Below are 12010 nucleotides of genomic sequence, written 5' to 3' on the forward strand. Positions count from 1 at the left end.
ATGCTGGCCCCACCCCTGGGCATGCTGAGACAGCAATTGAGACTGGGCGTGGCGGCCCATGCCTGTAATCCCAGCACTTGGAGGCTGTAAACAGGAGGATCACTATGAGTATGATCTACACAGTGAGACCCTGAACACCCTGTAGACCCTGTCCTAAATACAAAAAAAGGGATGATTTTTCTAAAGTTATAAATAAAATTTAGGTTCTCCAGTTGTAATATACCATAACTTGACTGCATGCCCATTTCTGGTATATGTCAGATACCTACCTGTTAATTGAAAAATGAAATTGGATTGGTATATTTATCAATAAATAGAGAATTCTTGTCAGATGTTGCTGTCTGTATCCAAAACTCTGATATGAAGTCATAAAGGGAACTACTGTTTATACCTGTAGACTTAGAATCCTCTTGATAATAATAATTATGCATGAATGAAATCAGCATTTGGATGGAGAAAGAATATCCCATATTGGAAAGTAATCATAGCTTTTGTGTTCTTTTGTGTGTATGCTTTGACAGCTTTTTGGAGACTACAGCCTATTTCTTCATGAAGCCAAAACTTGGAGAGAAAGAGGTGTCCCCAAATGTTTTCTTCAGTATCTGGCATGAATTCAGCTCTGACTTCAAAGACTTTTGGAAGAAAGAGAACAAACTTATTCTACAAGAGAGGTAGGTATTTTCATTTGCACAATGACATTTAAAAACAGGTATTTTATTAGGTGTGACTCTAGTGGGGTTGCCAATTTTTATAGCCTGAACAAAAAAAAATAGATGGCCTGTACCCTCAGATAGCAAGTAGGAGGTGCTGACATTTGGCAGCATTTGGAGTTTGAATAAGAAGAGTCACTTTATGGCTGTGATGTTACAGAGAATGTCCGGGGATAGGGTAGTTTGCCAAGACCACTGTCTGGTAAAATAGCGTCTGTCATGAAGAAACCACACAAAAGCAAGCCACATAAGGAATATTGATCTGTTCTTCTGGGATGCTAAACCCATCCACCTCTAAAGGTGGATGGCAGTGACTACAAAGGTAAGAAGAATAGTTTTGTGTTCATTTTCACTCAACTCGTGCAATAGAGTTACCATTCAGATCAAAATTTCATCCAGAGATCACCAAGAAACACAGAGAATATGCTCAAAGCCTCTTAATATTCTTGTGGCATAAATCTTTGCAGAAGGAAGGGGAAATTTCTCCTCTTAAGTGTGTGCAGCAATGTCTCTGATTATAAAATTCCAAAAAAATATATTGAGTGATGAGAAAGCTACCTCCTGCCGCAGGGCAGACTCTTCAAATCCTAGAGTCTACTAGGAAAATGAGAGGGGAATGGAACCAGGCTGTAGAGCAAACCGTATTGCTGAGCACATTAGCGGACTTCCTAACGTCGCTCTGGTAGAAATGACTTTCCTTTATACTGTTAGAAAATTTAAACCTTGAAGGACTTGATTCATCACTGCCACAAAATTCCAGTTTTCTGCTCATCGTCTTCGTTTTGATCTGCTTACCCACAAACCTCTGGGTATCTAGCTTTTGATCTTTTCTTAAGTTAGGTGAAATTAATTGCTAACATTTATTGAGTAGTCAGTGGCCAGACATGCGTTCACTGCTATCACGTCTTCGAACGATGGGGATGCTTTCTGAGAAGTGCATTGCTGGGTGATGTCATGACTGTATGCATGTTGTTTTCATAAACCAGATGGCCACTACATGGATGATGGCCTGATCTTACCATTCCACTGTCGTATATACAGTCTGTGGCTGACCGAAATGTTAAGCAGTGGTTATCATTTCTTAGATTCTATGGATTTGTCAGAGAAGAAACTACACCTCCATGCATAGCAGATAGGACAAAAGAATAATTTAGAGAAAAAGACCTCACTCTAAATACCCCTAAATGCCATGAACATCTTCTGCCTCAAAACACACTACTCAGTGCTAACATAAAAGTTGAGATATTAGCCAGCTGTCATACCTACAGGTAGGAAAAAGAATTGCTTAAAAATAAGCAATTGTTACGTTCTTTCCCTCAGACTCAGCCGTATGTTAAATGATTTTTACCAGAAAAGTCATATTCAGTTTAGAAAATTATAAAGAAAAATCCTGTAGTTTTTTAATTTTTAAAGAAGGAACATTTTAACCTTAGCACATCAGGCACAACATCCCCTCTTGGATCTCTGACTTAATTTGTTCCCCTGGAAAGGGATCTGACACCATTTGCACTGACGTTCAAAACAGAGTAGTATTTCATGTTGCCTGGTTGTTTGCCTCATATCTGGTATTAGAGACGTAAAAGAGAAAGGAAGCTGAGGGTTAGGCATCTGTAAGTCAGGACTAAGCATAGTTTCTTGATGTACTCCAGGTAAGCGATGTGTCCCAGCACAGGGCAGATGTGCCAGCGACATGGGCCATTCTTGGCATTACCCTCCTCTGTTCCCCTAAAAACTGTGAGATGCCTCTGGAAGCAAACCCTGAGTCTGACCGATTCCCATGCCCGGCTTCCTGACTGCACGCATAGTCTCTGTCCAACATGTGCTTGATGGAGAGAGTTGTGTTTCCAGGCAACATTATGAACAACAATCCTCTTTTATGGTAGTGTGTGCCTCTGACATCCCCCAAACAAGCTTTTCTTCACTTTCTGTTTCCTAACATCAGCCCAGATCCTTTGGTAACGCTTTATCCTGTGCTTGTCATAGGATATATGCCATGCTTTTTGGACTCACGCTTGGTGACTTTTCATTTTGGCAGTGTTGTGGATTGGCCAAATATGTGAGTGCTCTTCACTGCAAACTTCTAATTTTACTAAATCATTTGCTTTTAATAAAATACTGAAGAGGAACATGTGTCACGTGAGACTGCTCCTTTGTCCTTTGCCCTCCAGCAGCTATTATGCCTCTTGGCAAATGAGAGTCAGACAGCTTTGAAAAGCAAGATCTTTGCTGTGAAGTGCTTGTGGGGCAATGCTATACTTCTCCTTAGTGAGGGAGCAGCCATGTAGGCTCTGGAGAGCAGCGTAAAAGAAAATAAAGGGGGTCCCTCCTTCAAAAATTAACAATTTCAGAACAGCAAAGCATAAATCAGTCGCAGAGCTCTTCTGAGAACTACAGCCTAGTGGCTGCCCACACGTACAACCTTGTGGGCATGGTCTTGATTCCATGTTTTCTGTAATACCTGGGAGGATACTTGGGGGCTATTTGAGGGCCCCAGAACATCCACAGGAAAGAGAATGTGATCAGTTCAGAGTGTAAAGCCTCCCACCCGGTCACCATCATGTGAGGCGAACCCTAACGAGAATTACTTCAAATAGGATGCTGTCCCCAGCTTGTGTATTTCCATATGCATCGTCAGTATATTTTATAGACCAGCTAATCCTTTACTGCCAGAACAATATGTATGTAGTGTTTGTGTTTTACATTATAAATTTTTGTTGTTTGCATGTTGGTCTTTATTTCCCAATGAGGAGTTGGGTGTGTTCACTTCTGATATATCTATTACTTGTCATTATCCACACTACCTTCCCCCTCTCAGTGTTGCCATAAAAATTTGCTGATTTGACTGTACTACTAGTGTAAGTGAAATCAATTACCATATGTATTAAAATGTTTTTGAAACAACAGAATAGGTAATTTGGGGAATTGTTTGTACTTCTCCTTCCTATTTATCTTCTATTTTCCTCATTATTTTCTCTTCTAAGAGTAACCATATGGGGCTGGGGAGATAGCTCAGTAGAATAAGCACCTGCCTGGCAAACACAGGGTTCTTAGTTCAGTCCCCAGTACTGAAAAAAAAAAAAAAAACCATATGAGTTTAATCTTGTGAGTCTGCCATACTTCGCTTACCATTATGTTCTCAAGTTTCATGCATTTACCTACAAATGCCTCAAGATTATCTTTCTTTATGACAGAGTAGTGCTCCATTGTGTATAAATACATTTTCCTTATCCAGCCATCTGTTGATGGAGATATATATATATATATATATATATATATATATATATATATGATTAGTAGAACCTGGAGAAAGGTTCCTTTCAACAGGATAGAAATTATGTGGCAGTCTGTAAGAACGGAATGAATTACCTTTCTTAGCAGCGCTGCCATAGCTGGCTCCTTCACAGTGAAATCCCCGCCTCTGCTGCAATGTCGGTACTGACCCCACAGCCAGTATAAACCATGCCGCTGTAAAAATGGGCAGATGTATATTTCTGTTTTATAAAAATGGGCAGATATGTATTCCTGCGATATGCTGATTTTGACTCTTTTGAGAAGATACCTTGAAGGGGAATAGTTGGATCAAGGAGAATTTCTGTGTTTTAGTTTTTTGAGGAATCACCACACTGATTTCCATAGTGGTTATACTAGTTTACCTTTCCACTAGCAATGTAGTGGAGTTCCTGTATCCCAACATGCTCCCCAGCATTTGTTTTTATGATTCTTTCTGGCATAAGTTGTTATTTCCCTGTAGATTTTTTCCTAATGTATTTAGTACAGGGTCTCACTACATAGAGTAGACTCCTAGTGATCCTCCTGTTTTCAGCCTCCCAAGTGCTGGGATTACAGGCATGGGCCACCAGGCCCAGTCTCAATCACCTCTCGGTGCATCCTGGGGGCGGGGCTAGCAAGGCACTCTGGAGATCACACCCCAGTCCCTGCATCTGCCTAAGCAGGTGCCTTAATCCCCTGAGCTATCTGGCTAGTCCTAATCTCTCTATAGTTTTAATTTACATTTCTCTAATGGGCAGCAGTATTGAATACTTCTTCATGTATTTAACTAGCCAGTTTTACTTCCCCTTCTGAGAAGTCTCTATTCATTTTGGTTGTCCATTTTTTGATTGGGTCTTTTATTTTGAGCAGTGTAATATTTTTGAGTTCTTTATATATTCTAGGTATCATTTTTCTGCCCAAGTTCTAGCTGACAAAACATTTTACATGCTGTGCATAGTTGTTTCACTCTGTTAGCTATTTTTTATGCTATGCAGGGGCATCTTAATTTAATATGATCCCATTTGTTGTTTCTTGGTATTATTTCTTGTGCCATCTGTTCAAAAAGTCCTTGCGTATACCTGTGTCTTCAAGAGCTGTACCAGTTTATCTTCCAGCAGACTAAATGTTTCTGTTTTAACACCTGGATCTTTGACTCATTTTTGACTTTATTTTAATACATAGTTAAGATATGTGGATATCCACATGCAGAAGATTGAGTCTGTGTCTTAATGTCTTCTCTATACCTCCTCCTCTTTTACACTCCTTCATTCCCTTTCCCCTTTCCCCTCCATTTCTGTCTCTGTCTCTCCCCGCCCCCACCTTGCTCCTCTCTTCTGTCTTCTCTACCCTTCTCTGTGGGTTTGCTTATTTTTCAAGCCAGGCTATTCTTTGAACCACGGACTCATAGCCAACAGGCACAACCATGGCTTATATTCTCAAAACTCATAATCAACTAACCTAGAAAAATCCCAGGGGCCAACTCCCGATGAGCTGTAATCATTTTTGAATCTGCCACAGTGGCCAGTGGGAGGCTGGAGTACCACAGATAGCTCAGCAGTGGATAAACCCAGCCTTGCAGCCAGGGGCTACCACAATTGATAGTTGCCTTGAGAGCACTATCTTTACAGTGAGGAAAGAGTGGTTTTCTTAGACAAATAAGTAATAATCTACTTCTCTAATTAGTCAAGCCTTTAAAAGTAAACTGATAATTACTAACATTATCTTAGCCTTTGAAATAACCTAAAAGATGGCATTAGTTGTGTCTGAAATTTTTCTTTCTGATTAAGATTTCTTTGCTCTAATTTAGTGTTTTTAGATTAAATAAGATCTTTGAAGTTTTAAATCCTGTATAAAATTTCCTTACCCATTTATTTCTAATTGGTGTCTGACTACAGAGTGGTAATCACTCCATTTTCTGACTTTGTCTTGATAACCAGTATGATTTAGTTCTTGATGCAGTTCTTGAAATGATAAATTTCTAGATGCTCAACTTGAGTAAATCTGTCTTTCTAGCATTTGTGGTTTGGAAGATATCAGAATTTTGGAATTAGCTCTGTCAGTTATTCCCTCCAGAGTATAAGAAGTCGTTCATAATTTAAGAATCATGACTTCGTTACCAGCAGAATGGAAATGATCATCCCTGTCTCTCAATGTTATTTTGCCGATGAGCTGAGATAATACATTAATCTATATACTGCCGTATCTACATGCTAGATGCTCACTGGCTGTTTCTCTATTATTTAATATAAATGACTTCCCAACTGTGGCTCCCCATAAGGTAATGAAGCATACTGATATGCATGTTAAGCGATTTAAGACATAGTTTATGAGTCAAGGTATTCCTGTGACTCTCTGGTACTACCATAGTCTCTTTCTTTTTGGGAGGAGAAAACACCCACACCACCCAGAACTTAAAGAAGGAGAGACTTATTTTGGCTGATGGCTTTTAGAGAATTCAGTTTGCAATCTCCTGGCTCCAAGATAGAAGGGCGTGGTGGAAGGGTCTGAGGAAGGAACCCTGGTCACTCACATCACCACAGCCAGGAAGCAAAGAAGTGCCAGAATCAGGACTGTGCACGGCCAGCTCGCATCTCCAGTGACCCATCTCCAGCCAAAGCCCACCTGCCTGCAGCAGTCAGCTAAGGTGCCCCCACAACCCCGACACCTCCCAGACCTATAAGACACTGGGAGAACAATTTAGATGTAAATCATAGCCCTTACTTTTGTGATTAGGTAAAATATCTTGGTCCTGGGTCAAAGCTTGAACTTTTGTTTGAAAATGTTAACACAGTCTCTTCTTCCATGTTCACTCTGTCTCTTGGGTTTGGTTATGAGTCAGAAAAAGTATTTTCTTCCTCTGCTTCGAGCTAAGCATCTGTGGTTGTTAATGAGAAGTTCTCCTCTTTAAGAAGATCCAGACATGTCATCACTGCATAACACGAAGCACATGAAAAGAAAATTTTAAACAGTGTTCAGATTGGCTTTATTCATCAAAAGCTGGGGAATGAACTAACATTAATCTGCCAGTCACCTCTCTGAAGGTCTTACTGAGCATCATTGTGGTATCTAAGGAAGTGGTCAGTCTTCATGTTATATTTTCATGAAAACATTAGCATTCGTGCTGTATGGCCATTAATGAGGCCCTGTGGAATTAGGACAGCAAGATCTGTGTTAATTAGAAGAAAGGAGTTATCAGTTGGTTGAGAATGTTTGTACTTTTGACCTTGATTAGAGAGCCCGGGGTGGGTTCACAGAGGGAGAGGAAGTTAAGACTCCTAGAACAGCCTTGCCTTTCACTCCTGCTTTGTTACACATTGCACTCAATTTTTCAAGGAGAGTCTTCAGCTAAATAACTGTGTGAAGTTATTTGTAACTTGCTAGTCATTCCATTTTGGACTTTACTAGGTATTTGAAGAAGGCTTCATCTTGCTCGGCCTAACAGGCAAGCACTGGTGTAGTATAATGTGCAGTGGAACAAACGAGGAGAGAAATTAATTTTACCCAGAGGACTTCTGACAAGAGCTTAGAGCCAGCAGAGGATTTCCACAGGCAGTTCAGAGAGGTGAAGGTTATTTTAGGCAAGAAAGTCTGGCTCCAGAAACTTGCCTGCAAACCTCATAATGCCTCGTGTGGCCTATCATAATTTCATTTTTAATCATCTTGACATTTTAATTTAATAAATCAATTGTGACATTAGTAAGGGCTATGTTTAAAGTGTTGTCTAACTTAATTTACTGGTTTATTTTACTTTGAGACAGGTAGTCTTTGATGGACCCAGAGCAGGATAGCCACTTCTCTAATTGCACAAGCATGTAGCAATCAAGACCAGTTTCAGCTCAACTGAAATCTGTAATTGGAGGGAAATGACTTGAATGTTTGTCCTTAGAAGGTTATGCATTGCGCCGGAGAATGCCTTGCGCCATGCTGTCATGTCCCTTCCAACAATTTGTGTTCAAGTGAGTTGTGTGATCAGATTTATGGATTATGTTAGCAAAGTAAGTTGAAAAAGAAAGAGACTGCTTTCAAAGCAATTGAGAATAAATCTGAAGAGTGGAGATAAGAAAATATTTCTTTTCATGCAGCGGCATAGTTTGCGGCTGCCTGAGTCCTTCTGGGACTGTTCTTCAGTATTGCATCACTGGAGCAATAAATGACGCTGGCCTGCGCTGTACAATTTTCCTTCAGACATGAGTTTCTAGGGAAACAACCCATTAGGATGTGGCCTTCCCAGGGCCAACTTTCTAGACCTAAGTTTTGGCAGGACACGTGGCACATAAATACTCAAAGTAGTGGTAAATGGAGGCTCAGAATGTGCAGGGACTCTAATCTACATTCCTGAATAATCTGCGCTGAGGAAGAATAGACAGTTCATTCAACAACTATTTATACTCTGCTATGTGCCAGGCAATGTGCCCGGCTATAGGGGTCTTACCCTCTAACTAGAGAAGCCAACAAGAGAGAGAGAGAGAGAGAGAGAGAGAGAGAGAGAGAGAGAGAGATCGATCTCACATGCTCAAATTACAGCTTGAGATAAACAGTGAATCATTGTGCAGAATCAATAGAGGAAGATGTTCCTTTTGAAAGCTAGTTAGAAGTGGCCTTTCCGAGGAGGCAGCATTTATGTGGACACCTAAGACGTTTAAGGCCACAGCCAAGGAAAGGGCAGCGTGGGTATGTGAGCATTGTAGGCAGAGGCAAGGGATGTTGCAAAGATTGACTGCACTCAAGAAGTATTGGGGCTCAGAGTTGAATCTGATGAAGTGGGCTGGGTCCTGATCATTCAGAACCTTGCAGGTCACTTCGTTATGTGTCTAATAGAAAAATTACCAAATGGGTTGTTTTTGTTGTTGTTTTGAGAAAGGCAATGAACAGGATTCATGTAATGTGAGGATTATTGGTGGCAGTGCCATAATAGTGCATTGGACAATGGTAGTAAAAATAATTTAGGAAGTTATTAGAGTCACCCAAGTGAAGGATGTGGTAGTCTGACTGGCATAAAGGCAACTTGGATTGTAGAAAGTGGCTGTAGTTAGTGTGCACTTTAGAGGAACCTGCATATGAACTTGGATCTCTGTCGTTAGGTTCCTGGCTGGAGCAGGTTTAGGGATCCAAAGGCTCTATACACCAGCTCAGATACTTTCAAGTGAATATTAACCCCAAATACTTGGATTCACAATAGAAATCAAGTAAGAAAGACCCTACCCTCTTCGCATTCCCCTCAGTTCCTTCACGTGGTGACATTTTTCCATGCCGTCTTTAACCCCTGGAGTGGAGCAGTTCCACAACAGTGAATCCAGCTTTCTGCTCTGATACATGATTGCATTCCATTTCTGTTTCCAATATCAGGAGCGAGGATTCTGAGAAATGAAAAATATTTCTTAAAAATTTGGAACCCTAAAGCAAGTACTGGATAATCAGAGACTCATCATGGGAGATGTGGGAAGAGCTTGTGTCCGTCATGTGCTAGGTACTGGTCTCATAAAAAAAACACCATGTGGCTTATGTGGGATGAAAGCAAGTTCCTATACAAGATAGATATTTTTTCTAAGGAAGTAAATTTAAAATTCTTTAGGATAATTATAGATAATGTTGTGGTTATAATCTGTTAGAAGATGACAGGTAGATCTGTTGGATTTGTATAAAATCAAATTAACAAGTTTTTAGGTTTATATGAAAAGGTTTGGATCTAATGACAGGTCTTAGGCCAAGACATGTTAGTAGTTATTTTATTTGACAAACAACAGTTATCTCTCCTGATTTTACTTTCTGATCTCTGGCTAAGATTTATAAACAACTGTGACAAAGCACTAAATACTCTTTTTAAAAGAATAATTTGAGAAATCATGTGCTGAGTATACATCAGCATTCAGGAATCTTCAGAAATTTTGGTGCAGGACAGTATATATTTCAGCCTATTTTGATAGAAGACATAAAAAGGTAGTATCTGCATATCTTAGAAAGTGAAAAAAGTTTATAAAAGTAGGGTTGCTGCTGTTCATCTAAAGTATTTGTTAGAATAACAGAAAGCTGACAAGCACATTTCAGGATGCCTGTCCCCACTTCTGTCCTCTTTTCTGTGCCTCCCAGGACCTCCTGCTCACTGGATGGACCCAGTCCCCTTGGCCTCTGGCCTCTGGCTCTTCTTGGAGCTTTTGCTTATGTCCATCATGTATAGTCATGACTAGAAACTGGAACTCTGGGTAGCTGTTAAGTCACAGGAAGGATTTTGACCTCACAGAAAGGAAGCATCTCTTAAGACAGCAACAGAGAAAGGCCTTTTATATTGTGTTTTCTAGCTAGTAGACACTCAGTGAAGATTAACCATGCCAGTGCTGAAGAGCTGGCACCAGAATTACAATGTAGCTTTGTATATTGACATTTCCAGCCAATTCAAGTGCCCATCAATTCACCTATAATCATGACAAGTTGATATCATATAGCTGGGTTTCTTTGTTTTATGTGGAAAACTATTGCAGAGTTTGTTCCTCCTTAATGTAAACTTTTAAGTATCACCACCACCACCATCACTAAAATCAGTAGTATTTTAGTTCCTTGGTTCATGAACTCGATTTTCTTTATGATTCTGGTCACAAACTGAACTAGATGAGAACTGAATCACATTTCCCCAAAAGGTCAACATTGAACCTAAACACTCAATTTGATTAAGCAGTCATCCAACTTAGAACTTGGTTTGTGACCAGAATCATGGAAAGAATCATGTTTGTGTACTATATGTGATAAGTAAAAATTGTATGTATTTAAAGTAGACAAAGTTTGAGACAGAGAGAGAAAGAAAGAGAGAGAGGAGACAGACAGACAGACAGACAGACAGACAGACAGACAGACAGACATGATTCCTGTAACAAAGCCAGTTAATGTATATTATCATCTTAGTTGCCTTTTGCTTTAGTAGTAATGTTTTTGTGATCTACTCTGAGCAAATTTTAGGTATATAATAAATATTATTAATTATAGTCACCATGCTTTACATTGTCTCCAGACATAGTCATTGTATCACTGAAAGTATGTATTTTTGATCAGTGTCTCCCATTTCCTATATACATTATAAATGTACTTCAAGATCAAACTCTGAATGTTTTTAGGAACTATGATTTTGCAATTTTAAGAGTAACGATGTTGCAGCACCAAATAAATGAAAAGAGAATTATACCTAATGTAATTCCTAAAATAATATAAAACTTTCCTTAAATTTATACTTTCTAATTACAACTATTCTGTAGGTATGCCGGAAGCTTTTCTGCTCTGTCTATTTTAATACTTTTCACTGAATCCCATGCACATTTTTATTTTACTCCATCCTGTTTAGATGTTGCCTTTGGTTCTGAAAATCTATTGTAAGACACTTGGGATCCCTAATACCTTCAATGCCTAAGTTTGAAAAGTTTATTTAGTCAACTTCGTCTGTCATTTTATCTGTTGGCAATGTTAGACATCCTCTAAATAATCCATCAGCATTGTCTCCATCCTCTCCCTCCTGGCCTTGGCCATGTTCCACTTCCAATTGATTATGAAGGCCGCCTCCCTCCTTTAGGACTAGCAGTTAGGCTGGCACCTGAGCGCAGCACAGCATCTCGATGAATAAAGGGTTTCGGGCCAACTTGTCTCCGCAGCTCATTGATCTCTCTCTCTAGAAAGACTGGTATATGTCCTTGCTGAAGCCTTCCGCGAATGATTTAAAACATGATGCTGAGCTATTGTATAGAGTCCTCTTTCAATAGCCGTCAGACCAAGGGCATGCAGACCCCTCCTCGCCAGAGCTGCCCCTGTGATTGTGTTTTGTGAAATTAGCTAGTAGTTCTACCCAGCAGAAAGAAAGTGAAAGGGAAGAAGCTAGCAGAGGTGTCTTTGTGCTCACGTACTGTCAAGAAGTAATCTGCTTTCTCTTGGAAAAGAGCAGTTTGAGCTTTCTACTTTTTATAAAGAAATACTAATTTAGGGGGCCAGGGAGATAGCTCAGTAAAGTAAGTGCTTGCCTGGCAAGCACAAGGGCCCGAGTTCAATCCCTGGTT

At 39.9% G+C, this 12010-nt stretch overlaps 1 protein-coding gene across 1 annotated transcript in view; it reads left to right on the forward strand.

Annotated features, from left to right (window-relative positions):
- The window catches only part of Fmn2 (formin 2), a 402068-nt gene that overhangs the window by 360264 nt on the left and 29794 nt on the right, over positions 1-12010 (forward strand). Inside the window, exon 13 of the mRNA XM_023710382.1 lies at positions 522-671. Coding sequence (XP_023566150.1) covers positions 522-671 — 150 coding nt within the window. The remainder of the gene's footprint in view (positions 1-521; positions 672-12010) is intronic.

This window comes from Octodon degus, unplaced genomic scaffold (assembly GCF_000260255.1).
Source record: "Octodon degus isolate 3935 unplaced genomic scaffold, OctDeg1.0 scaffold00017, whole genome shotgun sequence".
NCBI classification, from domain to species: Eukaryota; Metazoa; Chordata; class Mammalia; order Rodentia; family Octodontidae; genus Octodon; species Octodon degus.